Source organism: Aspergillus uvarum, assembly GCF_003184745.1.
Source record: "Aspergillus uvarum CBS 121591 unplaced genomic scaffold BO82scaffold_63, whole genome shotgun sequence".
NCBI lineage: Eukaryota > Fungi > Ascomycota > Eurotiomycetes > Eurotiales > Aspergillaceae > Aspergillus > Aspergillus uvarum.
Window position 1 is genome coordinate 177,969 of NW_020291360.1, and position 23,713 is coordinate 201,681.

General features: G+C 50.3%; 6 protein-coding genes across 6 annotated transcripts; 3 read left to right on the plus strand and 3 right to left on the minus strand.

Moving 5' to 3' along the window:
* Positions 1–809: 809 nt before the first annotated feature.
* On the minus strand, positions 810–3,035 carry BO82DRAFT_357961 (GMC family oxidoreductase). Its single transcript, XM_025636158.1, has 2 exons — positions 2,681–3,035; positions 810–2,605 (listed from the first exon to the last, which is right to left on the minus strand). The coding sequence occupies exons 1-2, from the start codon at positions 2,925–2,927 to the stop codon at positions 1,224–1,226; spliced, it is 1,629 nt and encodes a 542-aa protein (XP_025488034.1). The 5' UTR covers positions 2,928–3,035; the 3' UTR covers positions 810–1,223.
* Positions 3,036–4,381: 1,346 nt separating this feature from the next.
* On the plus strand, positions 4,382–6,238 carry BO82DRAFT_344151 (aldehyde dehydrogenase). The gene is made up of 2 exons (XM_025633647.1): positions 4,382–5,051; positions 5,164–6,238. The coding sequence occupies exons 1-2, from the start codon at positions 4,567–4,569 to the stop codon at positions 6,176–6,178; spliced, it is 1,500 nt and encodes a 499-aa protein (XP_025488035.1). The 5' UTR covers positions 4,382–4,566; the 3' UTR covers positions 6,179–6,238.
* Positions 6,239–6,333: 95 nt separating this feature from the next.
* On the minus strand, positions 6,334–8,189 carry BO82DRAFT_357963 (putative glucosamine-6-phosphate deaminase). Its single transcript, XM_025636159.1, has 4 exons — positions 8,114–8,189; positions 7,997–8,058; positions 7,739–7,887; positions 6,334–7,683 (listed from the first exon to the last, which is right to left on the minus strand). Coding segments are annotated over exons 1-4 (1,077 nt in total). The 5' UTR covers positions 8,116–8,189; the 3' UTR covers positions 6,334–6,819.
* A 2,059-nt stretch (positions 8,190–10,248) lies between these two features.
* On the plus strand, positions 10,249–13,356 carry BO82DRAFT_357968 (putative beta-N-acetylglucosaminidase). Its single transcript, XM_025636160.1, has 3 exons — positions 10,249–10,376; positions 10,488–13,000; positions 13,069–13,356. The coding sequence occupies exons 1-3, from the start codon at positions 10,280–10,282 to the stop codon at positions 13,180–13,182; spliced, it is 2,724 nt and encodes a 907-aa protein (XP_025488037.1). The 5' UTR covers positions 10,249–10,279; the 3' UTR covers positions 13,183–13,356.
* A 2,142-nt stretch (positions 13,357–15,498) lies between these two features.
* On the plus strand, positions 15,499–17,884 carry BO82DRAFT_173305 (PhoG like DNA-binding family protein). The gene is made up of 2 exons (XM_025630370.1): positions 15,499–16,077; positions 16,161–17,884. Exons 1-2 carry the CDS (start codon positions 15,932–15,934, stop codon positions 17,791–17,793), a joined length of 1,779 nt encoding a protein of 592 aa, XP_025488038.1. The 5' UTR covers positions 15,499–15,931; the 3' UTR covers positions 17,794–17,884.
* Positions 17,885–18,708: 824 nt separating this feature from the next.
* On the minus strand, positions 18,709–23,561 carry BO82DRAFT_344164 (cleavage/polyadenylation factor CFT1; the record flags this gene model as incomplete). The annotated part of the gene is made up of 9 exons (XM_025633648.1): positions 21,411–23,561; positions 21,051–21,358; positions 20,801–20,968; positions 20,376–20,735; positions 20,108–20,306; positions 19,985–20,060; positions 19,461–19,914; positions 19,247–19,394; positions 18,709–19,193 (listed from the first exon to the last, which is right to left on the minus strand). The coding sequence occupies exons 1-9, from the start codon at positions 23,377–23,379 to the stop codon at positions 18,709–18,711; spliced, it is 4,167 nt and encodes a 1,388-aa protein (XP_025488039.1). The 5' UTR covers positions 23,380–23,561.
* Positions 23,562–23,713: the final 152 nt, after the last annotated feature.

Here is a 23,713-nt window from a genome sequence, read left to right on the forward strand (position 1 = left end):
CCGAATGCGGGGGACCCAGTCGGGTCCGCGGCTGCCACGGTAGCATTCTACCTTATCAGCTGCGGAGCTTCGGGCCACTTTCACTGGCTCCTAGAGCGATTCAGGTGCGTTGTCGTGTCTACTAAAAAGGTGACCCTTATATTATTTATGCGCTTGGGGGCCATGTGAGTGACAGTGTGAATGAATAGTACTGTACAAAGATATAGATGGTGGAACTCCAGTCCACAAGTGTAAGTTACTGAACATGTGGTAAGGGCAATCATAATGTGCCGACCCCAGTTGTCTGACTCGGTAACTTTAGTTGGGATTTGTTTGAGGTTACATGTCTAGAACTTAAGTTACTACACTACTACCTGTTAGTTCGGCTAAGTCTGGACTTACCTACTGTAGTTTATGCCGGTTGCAGAATATTAGTCATGGCTATCATATGCTCCGTGCTGTACGGTACCATAAATCTGTTTTCAATACACCCCGTTAAGCCTGGTGGTATCGGAGACAGTATAGTACCGTACTGACTCGACCTCCAGAGCCGTAATAGAACATACTCGCGGGCACAAGCTTCGTGCGTTGACGGGTACTGACTTGTGCCACGTGATTCAGATAAGCACGTATGAGTAGTTAGTAAGCTATCTGTCTGTCCGGCTAAAACAGATCACCTGCAGAATGACCTCACACCCCAATCGAGGTATGTTGATAAGGATGCTTGATGATGTCGTGGGAATGTTGACTTCATACCATTCCAGTTTCTTGACGAAGCGCCTTGTTTCAATGACAACACACCCATACCAAGCATTATCCATGACCTCAACAAAGAGTTGCCTTCATAGTCGGTATCGACAACATATTTATAATTTATGGCTCATTGAGATCTATGCCTCTGGTTCTATATTCGGCGTGATAAATCGCCGATGCTAATGTACAAACAGGTGTTGATACAACAAGTGGCGGCGCAGCCCTCTGATCCTGGAATCAAGAAACGTTCCTTGTACACATCCTCTCCAAAAATTCATCATTCGTAAATCATAGATCAAGGAGCTGGCAATGCCCGACGTAAAGAGCCGGCCTATCGCTAGTCTCGAGACCAGAAGCAAAAGAAGTTCACGCGCTGGGACCATGCATGATACACTCTATCTCCAACTCCAATATCCTTTATTTCTGTTTGTGCCGAATCGTAGCAAGACCAGGATGAAGGCGAGTGGGGGCTCTCCCATACGAGGAGGCGTTCACAGACGAGGCTGCTCGCGTTTCCAGCCGACCTCTTCCGCGATCAGTTCAGCCGCACGTTCACCGATGGCCAGCACGGTCAACATGGGGTTGATGGTAGGCATCTCCGGGAAGACACCCGCGTCCGCGATACGCACATTCTTGAGGCCCCGCACCTTCAACTGAGGGTCAACGACGGCCATAGGGTCACGGGCCAAATTGCCCATTTTGGTTGTTCCGGCCGGGTGGTACACGGTGTGCGCTACGCGACGGCCGTACTCTGAAAGTTCTTCGTCCGTCTGGACCTTGGGACCAGGAGCCACTTCACGCTTGATCCACTCCTTGAAGGGCGACTGCTGAGCGATCTCGCGGGCCGCTTTGAAGCCAGCGACAATGGTGGCAGCATCGTAGCCCTCCGGGTCGGTGAAGTACCGAAAGTCCAGGGCGGGCTTGACGCTGGGATCAGCAGAGGTCAAAAAGAGACGGCCACGGGAGCGGGGGCGAGGAATATTAGGGGTCATGCAGAACGCATCTACCGGTGTGTCATAACCCAAACGAGTGGTGTTCAAACAAAATGGGATCTGGTAGCAGTGCATCATGATATCGGCGGCGCGGCCGTCAAAACCATGTGCGTTGGGAAGCTCGCGACGTAGGAAGATCCCGGCATCAGAGTCCATGGTAGTCTGGTTAGGAGGCACAGGCCGGTTGAGTTCCCAAATGATAATACTCTCGGGGTGGTCCAGGAGGTTCTCGCCGACACCAGGGATGTCCTTGACAACCTGGATGCCAAGAGAGCTCAGCTGCTCACGCGGACCCAGACCAGAGAGCAACATCAGGCGAGCAGTATCAACAGCTCCTGCGCAGAGAATTGTCTCCTTCTTGGCCCGTAGGGTGTGTTTAGTGCCAGACTGCAGCGTGACATCAACACCAGTGGCAGTGTCACCCTCAACGTTGACGCGTGACACCCAAGCGTTGGTCAGAATGGTCAGATTCGGACGCTTCTCCTCACCACGGAGAATAGGGTGGATATAAGCAACACTGGCGCTGCTACGGCGGCCATCGTCGGGGTTGTAAGAGACGGAGAAGAAACCAACGCCCTCAGTCAATTCACCCTTAGAGCGGATTTCTTTGTTGAAATCTGAGATGATGGGTATGTTCATTGCGCTGGAGCAAGCCTGAACCCAGTCCTTGCACAGCTGATTACGATGACGGCTGTGAACAGGCTGAACAGTGTTGCGCAAATTGTCAAGGACGCGGGTGAAGGTCTCGAAGGACCAGCCTGTGCAGCCGGCCTGTTCCCATCTCTTGCAATCGTATTCGAAAGGACGGAAAGAGATCAAGGTATTGTGGCTGGAGCAACCACCCAGCACCTTAGCGCGAGAGTGACGGATATGACTGTTGCCTGTATGGATTTTTAATGAGTATTAGGCCTAGACCTCTTTGTTTACTGGGCCAAAGCTGCTCGGTTTCTACATACCCATTGGTTGTTCGGTTGTACCGTAGTCATAGTCCAACTCGCCTCCCAAAAGATTCAACCACTCACGCAAGTTGAGCACGCGATCATCCATGTAATCACTGGGACCGCCCTCAATCACCAGGATGCGCTTGTTGGGCAGGTACTCGGCCAAACGGCTAGCAATGACACAGCCTGCTGTGCCACCCCCCACGATGATGTAGTCATAAATGTTGACATCGCCGGCGGGAAAGTCGTTGGTGGTTGCCATGCTGAACAAGATGAAATCCAATCCAATCCCAACGTAGGAGATTAAGGTCGTGAGAAAGTACCAGGGATAACAAAGATTGATGACAGGGAGGGGACGGGCAGGGCGGGAAGGAAAAAGGGAGAAGACGGCGGGGAGGAGGGGAAGCGAATGGCTTTAAATTGAGTATTGGGGAGGGAGACGCGGCGAGTCTGTAGAGACCCAAAAACTATCAGGCCATGTTTTCTACTGCTAGAACTTGCCAACAGTTTCCTTCATTCCCACTTCATGTTCTCCCACACGTCTTTTTTCCATCTGCTTCCTTTTTTTTTTTCTTTTTTTTGGGGGGGGGGGCCGCGGTTTCTCTCTTTCTTTCCTTTTTCCTTCTTTCCCATAGATTTCTTGGACTGAGAGAGAATCCCCACCCCAGTATAAGGCACCGAGTCCGGATTATCCAATAATGATAGTCGTATGGTAAAAAGTACGCCGCAGTGGGGCACTAGCTCAGCCTCGGCGGTGTGCCCATTGGAAAGCACTTAGTCTACTCCGTACTGTGCAGACTCGCAGAGACGGTATCTTCTAGGTCCGTACATAGTACTTATGTGCACCCCACACAAATTCTAACTGGCCAAGAAAATTCCTTCCTATTTCTTACTAATTGACAAGCCCGAGTCGGCATCCCTCCCTTCCTCCGACCTGGACATCTTACTGTCCTTGTACTGTACAGCGCAGACTCTTAAGTACGAGTAAATGATGGCTTCGGCTCAATATCCTGCGCACTGCACTGTACCGTACATGCTGTATCGCGCGGAATGGACCATTCATGCGTAAGTGGTTACATATAGAATCCGTTGGTCGGAGGTCCTCAATTTCTCGTTCACCCTCCGCGGTCCGTCCATTTCTTACGACGTCAGTACTCCACATGAGATGATGAGACCCGACGCTAGGCCGCGCCACGATCCCGCGAACGGGGCGCTAGTCAATGGTAAACCCCATCGGAGATGCAGGGCCGAAGGCAATCCGGGATCGCATTGCCTGCTTAGGCCTTAGGGTTGAGTTGACAAGCGGCAGCACAGGTATACCCAATTGAGCAAGACAATGACAGAACGGCATGCGAGATGAAAATGCTACAAGGACCTTATCTTCTTCTCGTTCTGTTCACCTCCTCATGGCTTGGTGACTAGCTGATCGAGAAGGGCTTCCATGGAGTCCGCATGTTCTCCGTATTCCATAGTTGAAACTTGGCCGTTTCACTGACTTACATTGCCGCCGGAAGATCGCCGCCTTTCATATTAGGTAAGCCGAGAAAATCGGGTTGGCGGTGAAGCCTTCCAAACAGTGTCCGGGAAGTGCCAATTGTGATCCTATTCGAGTTTAGTTTCTCCGCCACTTGCGTCTGATCTTGCTCCGGGCTACCTAGAACCGATGAGCCTCGGAGCAATCTTGCAACTTCACTGCATTATTACTTCTGCTTCTTACTTTTCCATACAACGCAGATAATATCTGTGGTCCTTTCTCTTCTCCGGGACCAGTATCGTACAATTAGGCGGGCATCCTTATCTTCTTTCCCTCCCCCCCTCCCACGGACCTCCTCCTTTCCCTACACACCATTCTCTCTACACGCATAAATCAAGCAATAGGGCTCAAACTCCCTATCAGAGCCATGCCTTCCCTCGGTTTCTCTACTCGCGAATTGTATTATGACGGAAAGACTCAGCCTGCCTCTTCAGGCAAAACCTTCCAATCTATCAACCCCTCGAACGCCAGTCCTTTGGCTGAGATCCAGGTTGCTTCACATTCCGATGTAGATGCAGCCATCGCTGCCGCCGACCGGGCCTTCCCCTCATGGTCTCAAACACCACCCATTGCACGTGCCCGCATCCTCCAGAAAGCCGCCGCCCTGCTCCGCGAGCGCAACGACGATATCGCTCGTGTCGAAACCCTTGACTCAGGCAAGGCTTATACCGAGACAAGCACTGTCGACGTCGTCACCGGAGCCGACGTACTTGAGTACTATGCGAATCTGGTCGGAGGTGGCGGGCTAAATGGAGAGACCACACAGTTGAGAGAAGATGCTTGGGTGTATACCAAAAAGTCTCCGTTGGGTGTCTGCGTGGGAATTGGAGCTTGGAACTACCCTATTCAAATGTTAGTAAGCCTTTACCCTCGGCCGCTCAATCCCCACCCTCATCCCCGAATTGGAAGATGCTTAATGGACGATATCAATGGATGACAAGGATGGCTAAGAATATATGTGCAGTGCGCTATGGAAATCCGCTCCTTGCCTGGCTGCGGGCAACACCATGATTTACAAGCCAAGCGAGTTTACGCCGCTGCATGCACAAACCTTGGCCGAAATCTACACGGAAGCCGGTCTACCCGCCGGCGTGTTCAATATTGTCTACGGCGCCGGCGATGTTGGGGCATACCTGACTGCTCATCCTACGATTGCGAAAGTTTCCTTCACCGGCCAAGTATCCACAGGCATGAAAGTGGCTGGATCCGCTGCCGGCAACATGAAATATGTCACCATGGAATTAGGCGGCAAGAGCCCCCTCATCATCTTGCCGGACGCAGAGCTCGAGAATGCCGTAGACGGGGCCATGATGGCAAATTTCTACAGTACGGGTCAGGTATGTACCAATGGCACTCGGGTGTTCGTTCCCGCTAGCATGAAGACCACGTTTGAAAGGCGCCTTCTGGAGAAGATGCAGTACATCCGTCCTGGGCCATTGTTTGATGACTCAACCAATTTCGGTCCCTTGAGCTCAGCTGTACACCTAGAGAAGGTACTTTCTTACATCCGCCACGGCATCGAAACAGACAATGCTACTTTACTTTACGGCGGATTGGGCAAGCCCAGTGTCCCGAAGGAGTTGGAATCAGGATTCTGGGTGCGCCCGACGGTCTTCACTGATTGCACAGATGACATGCGCATTGTCCAAGAGGAAATCTTCGGCCCTGTAATGTCTATTCTATCCTACGAGACGGTGGATGAAGCGGTCAGGCGAGCGAATACCACTGAGCTCGGCCTAGCCGCGGGGGTTTTTACTAAGGATTTGAATATGGCCCATCGCATTATCGACCAGCTGCAGGCGGGAATCACCTGGATCAATAGCTGGGGTGAGAGCCCTGCTGAGATGGCCGTTGGTGGTTGGAAGAAGAGTGGGGTCGGAGTTGAGAATGGACACAAGGGTATTGAGGCATGGGTAAAGAATAAGAGCACCCTCGTTGATATGAATGGAGCGGTAGCCACTGTCTTTGCCAAGTTGTAATTGTGACATCAAAAATTGCATAGATTAATTCCTAGAATGCACAGTGAATCACGTACGAGCCATCTATGGGCTGCGAGTAAGTGGATGACCACTCTCCTACTCTACGTATCATTACAGCTAGTGTTTGACCCAGTGTAGAAACTTTCTACAGTGCTGTACGAATTAACTATTCCTCGACTCGAGCAATCTAGTCTGTTTAAGAAGGAAGTAGTAATATTGTCCAAGATCGCGCTCAGCACATCCCACCGGCTAACAATCGCCAATCTATCACACCCTGGAATCTATAGGTAGCCCATGAGTTTCGGGCTTGAGCGCGGAATTATTTTGCCGCCCAAGTTCAAAAAACAACCGCTTGCAGATGGTGCTTTTGTATGCTTCTTGTCTAGTAAACAGAGCACGGCCGATCCCTACTCCCCAGCTAAATAGTCTTCCATCTCAGCTCCTCTGCGCAGATGGCCTTTTCAAGGAGTTTCAAACTTGAGAAAACCATGCACAGAGAAGTACAAATCAACTGAGTAATGATGTCAAGCAAACATGTGAATTCAGTCTTCCGCGGTCAGATTACATTTCCCTTTACCTTCGGCGGCTCTCCAGCAAAATAACTCCCGATCCGAATTCTGTTACTTCCCTAAGGCATCCGATCAATGTGAGAGAACCCTAGCTCCCATGCGGTCGAAATATAAATCGCCCTTTAATGCTGAATCCAGCCCGCCGATCGCCGAGTCAACCATCCGTGAGGACATACTGTCAGGTGTTAATTCATCGTCTTCCATCGAGCGACTCAATTCCGTGTTGATTCTCAAATCCTTAGGGACCTTTTGTGGTGTAGTTTGCGGCGTAAATTCCTGGTGAGTTTTGCCCAACCCGACTGGGCCGGGAACGTACATCCGAGGTCGATAAGCAAGAGGTGGGCCTTGAGTGCGCGCATCTGTACCGGCTTGTTCAATAGACTCAAAATAACGCACTGTTTTGACCTTCAGCTCCAGAGTCGCATCCCGATCGCAGACAATGAGTGGGTGTGGGTGCAATTGCAAGGCCGAGAGCGTCCACATGTGATTGACGCCCCCTTCAAGGCCCTTCTCCACTGCGAGAGCCTTGTGAGCACCGGTAGCAACTATCACCACCTCCCGTGCCTCCATAATGGTCTGAATGCCAACAGTTAATGCATGTCGGGGTACCTGATCCACATCATTGTCGAAAAACCGTGAATTGGCTAAGATCGTGTCATACGCTAGAGTTTTAACCCGCGTCCGACTGCTCAATGAGGAGCCTGGCTCGTTGAAGGCGATATGTCCATCGGGGCCCACACCACCTAGGAAGAGTTCGATGCCGCCGTACTGAGCGATTCGGGCCTCGAAAGAAGCACACTCGACTGCGAGATCCGGAGCGTTACCGTCAAGAATGTTAACATTCTGGGGCGGGATGTCCACATGAGAGAAAAAATGCTTATACATGAAGCTGTGGTATGATTCCGGATGATCCCGAGGCAATCCGACATACTCGTCCTGCTTCGGTCAACATAGGCCCATGCAACTTCGTGGGAGGGAAGAATATACGTACCATGTTGAAAGTTACGACATTCTTGAAGGATATCTCGCCCTTCCTGTGCCGGCTCACCAGAGTCTTGTAGATGATCTCCGGACTACTTCCGGTTGGCAAGCCGAGTACAAATGGTTGATTTTCAGTTGGTTGAAATCTCTGGATGCGACCTGCCTGAAGATTAGATGTGGTCCACGTAAAGGTACGAGTCGCAGCACACGAGCCAACACGATCGACTTTTCAGGCCTCAGACGGGGGGCCGGGGCTTCATCTACATACTGATGATATAATCGGCAATATACTCCGAAGCCTCCAGAGCAGTGTTGCGGATGATAACTCGCCTATTTCGAAGCAGAGTCAGTCTCGATCCACGTTTGGAGGATAGTAGCACCTTACATTATGAAAAATGTTCCGCTGTGCGGGGATACACTTGGCCAATGCCGGGAAAGGGAAGTACCAATGGGTATGAGTCAAGCTTGCCAAATTGTAAATCCAGCTAGTGGACAAGTAGAATCTTGTGTATAGTGTATAGCACTGGAAGATATATCGAAACAGAAGAGGATGGGAATGGAGGGCAAAAAAAAAAAAAAGGCTGGGGGTAGCGATACTGGGTACAAATGTAGAGTTTAGTTCTAGCTCCTGACGAGAATGAAAGGAATTGTAGCACTTTGTAGGTTCTTGAGAGAAGACAGAAGCGTGGCCACTAGCTTTCTGTCAAACCACGGCTCTGTAACAGTTTCAATTTATGGGGAACGAAAGGAGGGTGCGACAGAATGATGTTACTTCGGTCTGGACGTTTTTGTAAGTGACGTCCATCGAAGTCATTTCGGCTCGGCACTTAGGATGATGCCAGCCTACATACCCACTGATTTATCCTAAGCACCGTTTACTGAGCCTGTTGTAGTTCTAGTAGTCATCTGAAAGCATGTGCACTAAGAGGCGTGGAGCTATCGATGACGCGGTAGCCATATCACGGAGAGATTACAGCTGCATGTGCCCCATTTTGTCACAGTTGCCATAAGATATCTAAGTATGGAGGGGAACAACGAGCAGTGCATAAGAAGGCCTTTGTTACGAATAGCATTGTCGGAAACTCTGAGCATGATAGATACTGTTACAGACAGAGGTGGCATAGGAGCGAAGGTCCACCGGTGATCCACCATCGTCATCTATAGAGTAGTGAGTGAACTTTCAATTTGATAACCAAATTGGTTATGAGACGTGACTTGACCTTTTTGAGAGACAGAAAGGAAAGAAAGGAAAATAGAAAAAGTTTTGACTAATCAATCACCAGGCTGTCAAGAGGCTGCCGTTGCATTCGGTCATGGCAGCAGGCCAAAGCTAAAATCGGAAGAGATGGAAGTGTTTCATTCCACAGATCCATTCCAGCCATGCAACCCCTCGATGGCAGGGAGGAAGGAGATCGATGGATAAAGGAGTACGCAGGCCTGTTCGGTAACAGACAGGTTCGGTACTGCCTGTAATTTGTAACGGCAAGACTGTAAAGTATCCAGTACAGATACATATGCTCTGTACTGTAAAATACGATGAATATGTATACAGAAGATAACGCGGAGATATACTGTATGTACGGGCAGTACTCATTCCCGTGCGCATCTGATAGTCATCTAGTCATCATGTGACCCTTGCCCGCATGTGCCAAGCACGGCACTGTTTGATTGGGGCTTGGGTTTGGCACCTCACGCACTGTTCAATTAGTAGTTACCAAATAAGTCACCGAATTACTAACTTGAAGTTTCACCGCTTTGCAAATTTTGGGTCAAAGATCCAGTTATGGTGCCTCTCACTTATCTGATTTTGTAATCTCCCCCACCAGTGCTGATATGAACTAATGAACAACTGGATTGATTGAATGAATGCGTGAAATCAAATGAATGAATAAATGAAGAAATGATTTCCATTCATTGGTCTCTCTAGCTATTCAACTGCTTGCTTCCTTGGTACTCCCGCCTCCACGCTTCATGTTTTTGTCATTCATGATTCCAAACCCATAATTAATTACTCCTACGGTACCTTTGCGATACACCCCTGGCTTTATCTAATTAGCAAAGCCTGCCTGCCTGCCTGCCTGGGGCTCCGCCGGGGGAACTCGGAGCTTGTCTAAACTGCCGTCCTAGCACTATCCACCCCTCCCTTCTCCAAAGCCTCCGTTGACGTCTGCAGCTCATCATCATTGTTTCACTGCACACCCATATTCGCCCTGGCATAATTGGCTTGGAATAATTCTTCCACGCCGGGCCCTCATGGCCCCCAAAGAGATGCTGCCTCCTGGCTGGGAGGATCTAGACAGGTAGGTTTTAACCTTGGTCTTGGCATATCCTGCTCCTCTCGAATGTCCCTCACCATCTTCTCTGATACTGCTGCATAACTTGCACCGTTGGACTTGCCTTCCTGTCTCTCTATGTGTGTCTTCAGACGGGAGAGTGCGCCTCCTATAGCACAGCCTTCCCAAGCCATTTAGTAGGTGCGTAAGCAGTTCACTGCTGACAGTTGCGTTATTCACCATGACGCTTGGATAGACAGATGGGGCAACTTTTCATGATGGGCTTCGATGGAACATCTGTCAGTCCTCAAATTCGGTCGCTCATCGAGAACTACCACCTCGGTTCGGTTCTGCTCTCTGCAAAAAATCTCAAATGTACTCATATACTCCCCTCCCTACACCGTCTTCATTGGGGCCTTCGTTGATGGCTTATTTCCCTCGGCCGCCCGATTCCGTCCTTATACATAGGCACTGATATACATCTAGCTGCAGAAGACGCAACACGGTTGGTCCTTGAGCTGCAGACAATCGCGCGGGATGCTGGCCATCCGGTGCCTTTGCTAATTGCCATGGATCAGGAAAATGGTGGGGTGAACAGCCTGTACGATGATATCTACATCCGGCAGTACCCAAGTGCGATGGGTATTGCTGCGACAGGTTCCAAAGGCCTAGCCCATGAAGTTGCGATGGCGACGGCACAAGAGCTCAAAGCCGTAGGAGTTAACTGGATCTTGGGTCCTGTTCTCGACGTGCTTACCAATGTACGCAACCAGCCCTTGGGCGTCCGCACCACAGGAGACGACCCACAAGAAGTATCACAATACGGTGTCGAATTCATGAAAGGCTATCAGAAGGCAGGGCTCGTGACATGCGGCAAGCATTTCCCATCCTATGGTAACTTGGAGTTTCTAGGGTCTCAGACGGATGTACCAATCATTACCGAGTCCCTAGAGCAGCTTAGTTTGACCGCATTGGTACCATTTCGCAATGCAATCCTTCATGGTTTGGACTCGATGATGGTAGGGGGCGTTTCAATGTCCTCGGCCGGAGTCAATGTGATGCACGCCTGTCTTAGTGAGCAGGTGGTTGATGATCTGCTTCGGAAAGACCTACAGTTCAAAGGTGTGGTCGTTTCGGAGTGTCTAGAGATGGAGGCCCTGACCCACAATATCGGTGTCGGTGGAGGGACGGTGATGGCCAAAAATGCCGGGTGCGATATCATCCTTCTTTGTCGCTCATTCCAGGTTCAACAAGAGGCCATCAGTGGCTTGAAGCTAGGTGTGGAGAATGGTATAATCGGGCGCGGGCGCATCGAGCAGTCGCTTCGCAGAGTGTTGAGCTTGAAAGCCAAATGCACGTCTTGGGAGCAAGCCCTCAGCCCGCCTGGTCTTACTTTACTCACTCAAATGCAACCGTCCCACACAAGTCTCTCCACACGAGCATACAACAGTTCTATCTCAGTTGTCCGAGATAAGCAGAACTTACTACCTTTGACCAATATTCTTGAGCGAAATGAGGAGCTGCTTCTCTTGACACCATTGGTAAAGCCGTTGCCTGCTTCTGCCGTATCGCGCTCCGTGAATGAGCATTTGAACGTATCGCTTGACCCGATCGCGTGGGATCGAACAGCATCTGTTCTGAGTGGCGAAAGTGTCTTCAAAGAGCTTGGAAGGTCCCTTTCCCGACACCGCAGTGGTCGTGTTCTGCATACATCCTACACAGCCAACGGTGTACGTCCGATTCATGAGGACCTCATTGATCGGGCTAGCGCGGTCATTGTCGTCACCGCTGACGCCAACCGGAACTTGTACCAGCATGGGTTCACTAGGCACGTGTCTATGATCTGTAGATCCAAATTCACTCCATCAGGCGAACCTCGCGAGAAACCATTAATCGTGGTCGCAGCAAGCTCGCCTTATGACTTTGCGATGGACTTGTCCATTAAAACATATATTTGCACTTACGACTTCACCGATGCGGCCTTGGAGGCCTTGGTTAAAGTACTTTACGGAGAGTTGACCGCCGTGGGGTCACTCCCGGGCTCTATAAGTCGCAGTCAAAAACTTCACCAGGCGAGGCAACACTGGCTGGTAGAGAGCTGGAATGAGGATAGGGATGCGCATGCCTTAGACGCCCTACTGAATGCTGTCCGAGAGGACTGTGTGCAAGGACAACGTCCGGAGTTGCTAGGTGTGACATCTACCAGCTTTCTGCTCCGCAAAGAAGAGATTGATGAGGCACATTTTGTGGTTCGCAACAGCAGTACCCAGGCTTTATACGGATTCTGCTCCACGTATTACTTTCGATCCACAGGCACTGGCGTCATTGGGTCCTTGATCGTTCATCCCGCAAGACGGAAGCTATCTATAGGGAATTCTCTCCACAATCGTGCCATCCGAACTCTTCTGCACAGGAAGGGCATGAAACGGTTCCAGCTGGGCTCTCGCCTGCCGGGGATTTATCTGGGTATACCATCAGCAAACCCGGTGGACCGCAAGAGGCTGCGCCAATGGTTTGCGAACTTGGGCTGGAATACGGCCCTTTCACGGCCTGTTTGTAGCGCGGTACTGCGCAATTTGTCTTCTTGGACGCCGACGGACAGCTTGGTTCACGGCATCCAGAATGCGGATGTGGCCTATGATCTCGTTTATGGCTGGGACTATGCAGATTCGATTCTGGACCACATCAAAACGAACTCTAGGCAAGGGGTTCTAGATATCTACAAAGTGGCTTTGAGAGGATCCCCGCACTGTGGGATCATCCGGGCGACCCGCCCCAGTAATGGCGCTATTCTGGGCAGTGTAGTTGTCTACAATGGACGAGCAGCTCTAGCGGAGCACATGCCGATTCTGAGATCGCTTCAAATTGCCGCCGGGGGTATCTCGTCTCCCGTCATTTCTCCATCGGTCGGCGAGTACGCTACAGTCATGCAGGGCCTGATCTTACTAGGCATCAAGCAGATCCGCAAACAAGGTGCCGAGGCCGTGATAATGGACTGTGTGAGTTATTCTTCCCACATGTGAAGTGGTGTGCAATGGGCGTTAGTTATTGACGATGTTTGCTACAGGTTGATGGTGACAGCAATCTTGATTGTCTCTCCGGCATGGGCTTCAGTGCTCTGCATAGCTTTGAAGAAATCAATTGCGATGCCGCGACATGGACCATGGCACCTTCTGCGTAGAGGGTGCTTTCTGGGCAGCCTCAGCTTCAAGTTCGGTGTGATAATTCTGTATATAGCTTCTCACCTTTGCATCCTGTGGTCCCCTCGCTGTAAATATCAGTCAATACAGTCAGTACATCGGACAAAGCAATTCTCGGCCGCATTCGGACTCGAATTTGGTGACCTTAACCAGCTTCCTTGTATTCGTTTTTTTTTTCCCTTCTTCTTTTCCTTTTTTGTTTTCACCCTCTTTTCTCTTTCTCTGTTTTGGGGGAAGGGGGGGGGGGGGTGATGTCATCATAGCCACCAAAGAGGCGCAGAAGAGATGCACAAGAGATGCAAGAGAGCCGTAGGTAGGCCGAAACAGCAATATCAGTTGACCTCCGCCGGCGATGCAAGCGTTCCGATCCTCCGGGGGCGTATATGAATTCGCAGAGTCTGATAAACTGCCCGTTTTCAGATGCCGGCGCTCTGGCATGGTTGACTGGATTAGCGGCCTAGTCGCGCAATGTACAGCCAGTCATCTTATTGCGGACAGCATCGTAAGTGAGACATACAGCTAGCCCCTGGCCTGCTTTAGTCTTTGGATGGGTGTATTCTTGTGGTGCTATACCTTCATGAGTATTTCACTGATTGAAGAGATATCCAAACTCTTCCTGCACTGGCCACAACATAGGACATGGAATGGTAGGCCCTTTGCAGTCTCACAGCTGGCTGATTGAGTGGGGTGGTGGGTGGAGTTCCGGAAACAGCAAAGGAGTCAAGGACATGAAATCTGACCATGGATCACAGTACCCTCCTCCGCCACCACCACAGTCATTTCAGAGAGGAGAGAAGAAGACTCGAAATTGGAGGGAGTCGAGCACTGGGAAAAGCTCTCGCCAGTTGGCGCGCAGTTCCGGTCAGCTCGGCTTCACCAGACAAGCTGACCGACGGTAAACTTTAAATAAAAAGGGTTATCCCCACTAGACTACTAGACTAACTACTCCGTATACACTCGAGTCTCCAGCTCTCAACCTGCGTTCGCATTCTTCTTCTTCTTCTTCTTCTTCTTCTTCTTCTTCTTCTTCTTCTTCTTCTTCCACTATGAGTATTGCACTGTAGGCGCATGTACATGTACATACGTATCTACTGTACATACTGTGGCGGCGAGAGGGAGGAGGTGAGTGGCGCCTTCCTCTCTGGGCAAGCGGTGGTGGCCTCGTCTTTCCTCCCCTCCCTCCTCCCTCGGATTCCTCTCTCCCTCTCTCTTTCATTATCGTAAGTCCTTAATGAATTGATAGTTCATGAATACAGCTCTATCCATCCACCGTTAGTCTCTTGAGGATAGACTCATCATTCCAGAGACAATTCTGTTCCTGCAATACGTATCGCTAACTTACCGGGATCTACTCAGGTACAAATCTATACAATACCTCCACCTGGCAGAGCGAAGGTCTATCTGAATATGGATTAGTCTTGTTTGTCTGTCCCACCCACCCACCCACCTGCAATCTACTGACAGTCTGTCTGTAAGTGAATTAGAGTCAGTCTATCTAATCAGTACAAGGCAACGGGTGGTATGTCAATTATAGGATCTATAGTATCTACAAGCGACAATAACCATCTACGCAATTAAGTTGTGGAGTTGTTAATGGGTCTCTTAACTACTGTAGCTCCGTACTGCACCCCGTAAACCAGAACTCCTCCGCGGTCGGTCTCATAGCTCTAGTCTCCAGTCTCCATGCGCCCCCTTCCCCCTTCCCTTCCTCCCTTCCCCCCTTTCCCCCTCCCCGTCTCCGGTCCCGATGGCCCTTTTGATTTGCTTGGCTTCCTGACTTCGGGGAAATCCGATCCACTCTGCTCTCAGAATCTGGAGTCTCTTGCTTGCTTGTGCTTGCTCGTGCTTGTCTCGTTCTTTTAGTCTCTGTCTCTGTACCTCCCTGCTCTACTACTGCTAAGTTAGTATAGTACAGTAATTACCTGTTCACTTCACCCCATCCTTCTGCAAAGCGTTCTAGCATCTACGCATAGTTTTTGCTTGTCTGTCTGTCTTGGTTGGTTCGGTGTCGGTTCAACAATTTTCTTCTCCATTTCCATTTTCTCCTCCGCCTGCTGCTGCTGATTTACACTGCATCCCTTCCTTCCTTCCTTCCTTCCTTCCTTCCTCCCTTCCTCTCCGCACGCGCGCGTGTGTGCCGCGCCTTAACGCTATCCATCCCCCTCATATCTATCCACAACAATCCGGAAGGGAACGATTGCGGAGCCATCACTGCAACCGGCTTTCTAAACCATTGTTCAGCCCCCTCCCCAAGTTACCTACTCCACCCATTCAGCGTATCCTCCACCGTTTGCTTCTTTGGCTTCACGCTCATCTAATCATCCATTGATTCACACCCCTATCGGTTTGTCCTTCCTCATGTCCCCCGTCTTTGGCTTCCTTCTGCGGCCGCGCTCGTAGCGCAACACCCCTCCCGCCGGAATCGATCTGCCTGCTTACCTGCCACACCCTTCACCCTTCACCCTTCACCCTTCGCCTTTCGCCTTTCATCCTCCGTCCTTTTACCTTTCACTCAACTCTTTGCCCTCTCACATCCTCTTTTCTTCTGCCGTTTCCTGACCTACTCTTTACTCTCTCATATCCTCTCGCTCTTCCTGCCGCCTCACTCTCCCTCACCTTCTCCTCCCTGGGTCGCCCTCATTGACACTTTGCTTCCAGTCCTTGGCGGGTGGTCAATCTTCTGCATTTGGTCTTTGATAGGTTCAAGCCCCGAAGGGCCAATCCTTCAAAATGGAGGGCTTTGACACTATGTCTATGCCCTACTTGGCCAGCCCGCTTTCTCTGAGTAATCTCCAGGGGTCCGACTACCTCCATTCTATGCCTGGTATGGACATACCTGACCAGCGATCGACTTTCGAGTCGGAGCCCTTCGTTAGGTAAGTATCATTTAGGGCCTTTGAGAGTGGTAATGCCTGCCTGATCTGCAATCTTGCCGTGGCTAATCATTGTCCCGGGCTAGCGGCGACGACATTGCTTTCACTCAACATGGCGTACCCCCCACAAGCTTGAAACGCTTTCCGTCAGAGTACCAGGACCCCTTCACAGATATGGTGCCAGCATTTGACCCCGCTCCTCCAGAGCAACCTTCAGACTCTTCAATCGACCACAACAACAAGCTCTTAAGCTTTTCCCTTCCGGCCTACAGTTTTACTCTGCTTGACTACTCACTGCGGCGCACCTCGGTTTCTCTTGCAGCCCAATTGCATGGCATGTTCTTCCTCGCTGAGTCGCCCTGGACTACCTCGCCCACAGAGAATGCCCCGCCCCAGCAAGGCGCGGAACTGACCTGCTATCGGCGAAATCTCTTTCAAATCACCGGCTCGGTGACCCTGCCGCGAAGCTTGAGATATATTATGACGGAGCAAGGTGACCGCATACCTATCCTTGCCCAAGAATTGACTGTTTCAGCTACCGAGTCGGTCGAAGGTAACTCGGTCAAGATCATCTCGGTACCTTGGAAGACACCTGCCGCAAATCAGAATCAATCAACGGATGAGAGCAGCGTCACAGCCAATGGCATGAGTGCCAATCCAAGCACCGCTAATCCCAAAGTCGAGAGGGAGCCGCCACCGATCCCGTTGGACATTATGGCGGGTCAGGATCTTGATACCGACTATGCGACGTTTCCGATCGCATGGAAGCGACTGCAATTCCGCGTCGCGACTGCCAATAATGGTCGAAGAAAAGAGCTCCAACAACACTTTGTCGTTCGATTGAAAGTAATTGCTACATTATCTACGGGAGCCAGAATTCCCATTTGCGAAGTATATTCAGGTCCTGTCATTGTTCGGGGTCGTAGCCCACGCAATTTCCAATCCCGCAAGGACTTACCTCTGAGCGGCAGCGCTGCTGCTTCGCGAAAGAATACCCAATCCACTGGCGTGAACCGAACACCGACCAGTGACTCTGCCCCGTCTTCTAACCTAACACCAGCTAAAGCCAAGACGACGGTGAAAAGTAGCTCACCTGAGACCGCAGTCTCTCAAGGCAGTATAGCTCCTCCTCCCCCGGCTACCGCCGACTGGACGCAGATCTCGCCTGCCGTGGGGGGAACAATCGCTTCCGCACCATTGCCTCTTTCATCTGTATATGCTCAATCGAGTCCGGATTTCTCGCGGCCTACGGATACACAACGGCTTCACAATAGCATTCCGGCTCCCATCAACTTGTCCCTCTTCGACGAGGACGAGAGCGAAGAAAGCATCAACATTCATGAATCAGCTAGATCGGCTGCATCGTACAGCAATGAAGTGTCGCATGGGACTTCCAATATAGACGGCACTGCACCCCCAGCAAAAATGCGGAAACTCTCCCATGGCCTGCCCCGAGCGCCATCTCGATCCGCCTCTTCATCGCTGCCCTTACTGGGTAGTACGAACATGCAGCAATCGTTTGCGTCTACGCTTCCCTTCCCCGATGAAAGTGCTGATTTGTTGTACGAGTACTTTCCGTTGGGGCTGGATGATTGGCAGGCGCCTGTTGATGCTGTCTACCGGCCGCATGTAGTGCATCATACCAATCTGCCAGAGGTCAAATTTGTGGCCGCGCGAGGAAGAAGCAAACGATATTTTGCTGCAGAGGACGTCTTCTAGATGGATCTAGTCCATGAGCGATACCATTGCACCCGAAAATATAGACTGGGAGCAAAAGCTCCCCCTTCCAAAGCAGCAGAGAATGGGTTGAGATATGGCCCCTCACCTGTATGGAAACCTTATCCACCATCGTGCTTCGTCGCCTTTGGGATGTTGTGTTTGATTCTCCAATCTTCCCAACCTTATCAGGCTTGTCGCCGGCAATATGCAACCTGTTTGGATGACTTCTTTCTTGGAACACGACTGACACATAGATTTCTCAGGAACATATATAGGGGTGTACGGTTATGGGAATGAACTCCCGGATCAAACGGGATGGGCTGGGGCATGCTGGGGCATGCTGGAGTTTCTGCTTGTTCGATGTTTCCATCATGGCGTTGGGGCGTTCTTGATTGGCCCGGTGTTCTTGTTGACTACGAGTTCGTTTTCGTTTCCTTTTGGCTTTTCAACTTTGTTCTTTGTTGCTTACCCATCCGATCGTAGATGCTCGGGTGCCAAGCTCATGACCTACCTGCTTACCGCACTTGTCACTATGAAGGTGATCGTTAATTTATAGACCGCATTTACCGGTCTAATGTTTGATTCCATATCTCCTTGCATATAGTTGTAATCTTTCAGGTTGCGTATTGTAGAACAGCTTGATAAAGTGCCAGGTTACTCATTCAGGAAGCCAGCTGAGCCTCATTTGCTTGCCAGATGGATGCAAAGGATTAAGAACGCAAGGAGTCGTGAATCTGCCATACACTGCGTGCAGCGGACATATGCTTGCGGTACTGAAGAGTGAGCGGAGTGCACATACGTCACATCGCCACGGGCCAGGAAGCAGTCGGCTCTTTTGAAACAAGACCGACATAGTGCTTGCAAGTCCGCGTCCACTCAGTTTGGTTGCATGAGACCCCCGAAAATATGTCCGCATCAGAGATATCCAAGCCCATCGCCCCCTATGCTTTCCAAATCCGCCATGATTTCCCATTCGTTTGCCCCAACCCGGCTTGCTATCTCCATTTTGCGCTGTGTACTCAGACTGAGCCATTGATTTAACAAATTGCCGTCCAGCATCCCCCTTCCCGCAGTACCGTCACTCTCAACAGCACGGAAAGCGCGAGGATTCAACCCGCAAGGATGCTCAAGAGTGTTGGTCAATTGGGACTGCAGAGCGGACAGTCGACGGTAAGCCTCTTCTGGTATGCAAGTAATGAGGCCAATAGATCCGTTCTGTGATGTTATGAGAGACTGGTAGAGCGGTGCTTGGTGATCCAGATCCATGTCATCCTGTTGAGAAAGTAGTGATTCTGATGAAACCATTGTACGTGGAAGCAGCGTTAGTGTAGAGACAAAGTTGCCCGTATGAAATTTACTACGACTGAGTAGTCTGTCCCCATTGGAGGACTTGGGGTCTGCTTTTGAGTCAGTCAAAGTTGTCACCTAGAACGCCAACCGCAGTGTTGCCTACCTTCGGGGTCATATTGTAGTATGTGAATGTTGCAGTCGCTATCAGCCACGACGAGGAACAGCCTTCTGCCTTCAGGAAGGAAGTCTGCGGCTACCACCTCCAAATAGTCCAGGTCTTTGGCAAACAGACTTAACTTATACGGCTCCTCCTAGAAACACATCGGCTTTGTCAGATCGGCGGCGGTATTGTTAGGCATGAGCATTGTTAAACGTACCGAATAGCCAGCGAACCACAGCCCTCTCGTGGCGTCTCCAAGAATGCACATGCCAGTGCCTTTCAGCTCTTTGACAACACTGACATAGCATTGCATATCCATGAAAGCCACTGGAAGAAGGCTGCCGTCCTCTTTAAGGCCTCTGACCATGCATTTCTGCCCTTGGGAGACAATAATGAAACCCTGACCACCAATTTCAGACAGTGCGGTTACAGCACCCTTTACCAGTTCTTTGCCGATAAGTTTCAACTTGCGATCCGATGTGGGATTATCAGGGTCCGGAACCACCTTGATCACCTCGAAAACATATATGCAACCGCGCGCTGGTATATCTTCACCGCGCGCAATCGCCGTCCCGACAACTATCATCTCTCTGCGTTCCCGGGTGTTTTCCGAAACCTCGAGACTGATATTCTTCATGGCCATCACATACTCACTATCATCCAAAGGATAACTTGGTATTTATAAGGAAATGTCAGTGATTCTCGTGAAACCGTATAGACCTTTCATTTGCTTCCTCTCACCTGTCAAGAATAGACCATGTCTTCGGGCTGACGATTTTCAGAGAGCTTCTATGCGTTTCAGGCAGGAATGAAACAACTAATGGCATTTAGCATACATTCTGAAAACACGCAAAGACAACGAACCTTCGGTGCGCCACTCGGGATGTAGTTCGTCGTCTTCGGGCAGTTTGAATTCTGTCTTTTGGCAAGTCCCAAGTACATATATTCCTGACGAGGACGAGTAGGCTAAGTGATCGACTTGTTCACCCAATGGTACCTTCCGCAAAGGCCATTTGTGATCAAATAGCATGCCACGGGGCAATTGGCACAGACGAATTGTGTCCTTCAGCGAGTCAGCGCGTTTGCGGTAGAAAGAGTTGCACTTGCTCAAAGTCTGGGTTATCAGACTTACATTCGATTCCAGATAGGCGAAACTGCTAGTCGACGCCAGAGGGTTAAGAATGCTCACGCTTCGTGGATAATCACCTCGTAAGCGTACAAAATGCGGCGAGCTGGTGGATGTCCGCACAATGAAACCAGCCGAAGCCCCGGGCATGAAGACGGTGGAAAGCCCGAATAAATCGGGAAGGATGCGCAATGGTTGGGCTTTAGATTGGCCTTTGTCAGCCGCCTCTACGCCCCCACGAGAAGGTATCTTCGGAAGAACTGTGTTAACCTCCTTCGAGAATCGCAGGCTAGTTTTCCCATCTCCGGCACCCGGGGAGACGAAAAATGGTTTATATACGTTGATGTCGTCGTTCTGGCACCGCAACTACCAATAAGGGCGCGTCAGCATGGGAGACGAATTGAGGTGTACACGGAAACATTTGAGCATACAATCAAGTATGGCGAGGCGCTAGCGGAATCCCCAAGGTCGGCAATAATAGCCTCGATCAACGACTCTCGTGCCCCAGATCGCTTTGGGGCTTCGGAGGACAAGATTGGTGGCAGCCCAGCTACTCCTTCGATAATAGTCACCAGGAGTTGATCGGGAAGCCGGTACATCTGAGCATCAGGTAAGCAAATGATCGGTGGTGCATACAACCAGCCAGCCAGCTAAAGGATTGAGTACACACGGTGTACCTACATAGAATTTGTGATCCTGGTCCAGGAGGAATAAGTAGAGAACACCCGGTTCAGTGGAAGCTGAGTCGACAGCAGAGAATGTGCCAGTTTTGTCGTAGTAAAGACTACAGGAGATCCAGCTTTTTAATGCGAACTGCTCATGTAGGATGACTTCGTCAAGATCCCCACTTTCGTCGGACTGAAGAATTAATAACGTTGAGTCATCCCGAAGAATTGCAAGGCAGGGGTCTGCAAAGCTGGCACTAACGGCCATTCGTTCATCATTGGTGTCATCATCCCAGATGGGATATATTTGGGTTAAACCCAAATCTATTTCTCATCAGCGCAACCATTCCAGCACTAGATCGGGTCGGGGGCTTACCGCTATCATAGGTTCGAACTTCGTTTTTCAGAACTTGGACTACCCGCTTGTTACTCATCAAGGTGTTGATTTCGATAGTCACATCTTCATTCGGATTGAACTCAGTGGCTTTGAAGGGTTTCAAGACACCGGCATCTTCCAAGTAAACAAGAGACTCTTCTTTATCGATGCTTTTTGTCCTAGAAGCGATGACAAAATGGCGTGATTGAGGTCGATAGCCGTCCGAAATGCTGGTTGCCGCCTTTATGCCTTGTATTACAGAAGCTGTCCAGAGACATTCCACAGCCTCAACCTCAACGGAGTGTATCACATCAGGATCAAGCTCGCGACTCAGTACAACCAAACCACCGCCACTATCAGAGCCCTGGGCTGCCACTAGTTCTAAGCTAGCAGAATCATATTCGGAATGATTATATTCCGTTTTCGCAACCACAGAGCGCCTGCCTAGGACAATGTCTCTCACAGGGGCAATGTTGATGAGTCTGTCGAGGAGGCGAAAATAACGTATTCCAGAAGTATGTTCAAGCTTTGCGGAACCACCAGCCGGCGCCAATTTTGGTGATGTGGCATATAAATCGTCTTCGTAAACATCGTTATCACTCTGGTCATCGTCCATGTCCACAGAATCATCCATCGCTTTCGACAATGGCCGAAGCTTTTTCGAGCTTGAGGATGCGAAGGAGTAGCCTAGAAGGATGGAGTCCGAGCCTTCGCTGCCTAAAAAAACCCTACTTTCACCAATAGACGCCGAGGAGGAAGCTGCTGATTTCATAGAAACGACCCCGGCGTGGCTGGGTAAGGGGTGTACTGAGATTCCGGAGACTGACCTGCCATCGAGCCTAAATTTCACGGTGGCGAAGTCTCCTGTCGATAACACCAGCAGCAAATCACCACTGCCATCGTCCAGAGTCTCAAGAATGCAGTTTTCTAGACGCAGAGCCAGGTCTGATTGATCCGACATAGAAAATGCCGAGACCAGTCTGGAAAACTCGTTGACTCCGACCGCGTTGGTCTTGCCAGCCTGATCAACATGCACCAGCTCATTGGACCCAATTAGCAAAGCACCGCCAACAGGAGGCGGGAGTGCTACCACTTTGAAGAGATCGCTGGGCAACCTAGATACTGAAAGCAAGGTGGTGGATGCTCGCTGTTCCAGATCGAGAGTAAACACGGAATAAAAGACAATGTCTTTTCTTTCTTGCAGAAGTGCACTAGACGTCGCGACCTGCGAGTACAGTATTCCAAAAGTCGGTTCCCTATATTCGTATAGAAATGCGAAACTTATTGGGTGCAGAATTGTTGGGTCCAGTGCACTCAATGGTAAGACGAAGGATGGAGCATACGGGGTTTGATATATTGTGGCATGGTTGGCCTTTTCACGATCGTTATCCCCAAAGCTGTGGCTTTCTTCATTCTGTCCTTCTAAATCTGAGTCATAGTCATCCATCACCAAGTCATCCCCTGGCTGATGAAAAGGAATGATGGCGAAATTCCGGATCCCGAAGTTGAATATCGCACATCTACTGCTTGGGTCCACACTAAGAATGCTGCCACAACTGCTCAAGTCGGGAACCCAGGGGCTACGGGTCAAATCATCCCGCTCATAATAATGAATCGAGATTGTAGAGATACCACGGCGTTCCGGATCCCATTCAATCAAGCTGAGTTTGGCATTGCGAAACGCGATGAGAATGGCATCTCCTCCGCTTCTTGAGTTCAATATTTTGACCCGACACAGGTTGGTTGCTGTGCCAGCTAAGGGGTACTCCCTCTCCAGAACCAGTTTCGTTGCTTGTTCACTGAGCTCCCCTTCCACTCGTCGTAGACCACAGGGGTTGATTTGCAACGAGAATATTTGAAGTAAAGAGGTCTTCACGACAATGAGATTGGTAGATGTTTCGGTCAGGAAAGGTAGTGCCAATGCATGAGTGACCCCAGTGGGGGCCAGCAATTCGGTATAGCACTGCATCTGCAATGTTGAGCGAGATCTGCGTTCGTATTTGTTAGTATCAAAAGTCTGGCCGGCCACCCGGCTGCTTTAACTGCCTTGCCGTTTCCTCAACATTGCCTTATATCAAAGGCGAGGCAAAGGAAGAGGGGCAAAGAACAGGTCGGTGACACAACAAAAGGCATACAATAAAAATGGGCGTGAGTCGAAAGGTACATCCGGAACTTCAACAAAAACACTAGGCTCGGGATGGGATCGATTAGAGTGATAATTCACGTGACAGCTTCATCAGATGATGTAAGACGCCACTGACCGGGCCTAGTCGAGTTATAGCTTTACTAACCAACCAACTCGG

Coding starts and splice junctions, on each gene's coding strand:
- BO82DRAFT_357961 (XM_025636158.1), bottom strand. CDS start 2,927: ATGGCAACCACCAACGACTTTCCCGCCGGCGATGTCAACATTTATGAC. Junction 2,606..2,680: donor TACAACCGAACAACCAATGG/GTATGTAGAAAC, acceptor AAATCCATACAG/GCAACAGTCATATCCGTCAC.
- BO82DRAFT_344151 (XM_025633647.1), top strand. CDS start 4,567: ATGCCTTCCCTCGGTTTCTCTACTCGCGAATTGTATTATGACGGAAAG. Junction 5,052..5,163: donor TGGAACTACCCTATTCAAAT/GTTAGTAAGCCT, acceptor ATATATGTGCAG/TGCGCTATGGAAATCCGCTC.
- BO82DRAFT_357963 (XM_025636159.1), bottom strand. Junction 7,888..7,996: donor TATTGCCGATTATATCATCA/GTATGTAGATGA, acceptor ATCTTCAGGCAG/GTCGCATCCAGAGATTTCAA. Junction 7,684..7,738: donor ATGTCGTAACTTTCAACATG/GTACGTATATTC, acceptor TGACCGAAGCAG/GACGAGTATGTCGGATTGCC.
- BO82DRAFT_357968 (XM_025636160.1), top strand. CDS start 10,280: ATGGGCTTCGATGGAACATCTGTCAGTCCTCAAATTCGGTCGCTCATC. Junction 10,377..10,487: donor CTCTGCAAAAAATCTCAAAT/GTACTCATATAC, acceptor ATATACATCTAG/CTGCAGAAGACGCAACACGG. Junction 13,001..13,068: donor AGGCCGTGATAATGGACTGT/GTGAGTTATTCT, acceptor TGTTTGCTACAG/GTTGATGGTGACAGCAATCT.
- BO82DRAFT_173305 (XM_025630370.1), top strand. CDS start 15,932: ATGGAGGGCTTTGACACTATGTCTATGCCCTACTTGGCCAGCCCGCTT. Junction 16,078..16,160: donor GAGTCGGAGCCCTTCGTTAG/GTAAGTATCATT, acceptor GTCCCGGGCTAG/CGGCGACGACATTGCTTTCA.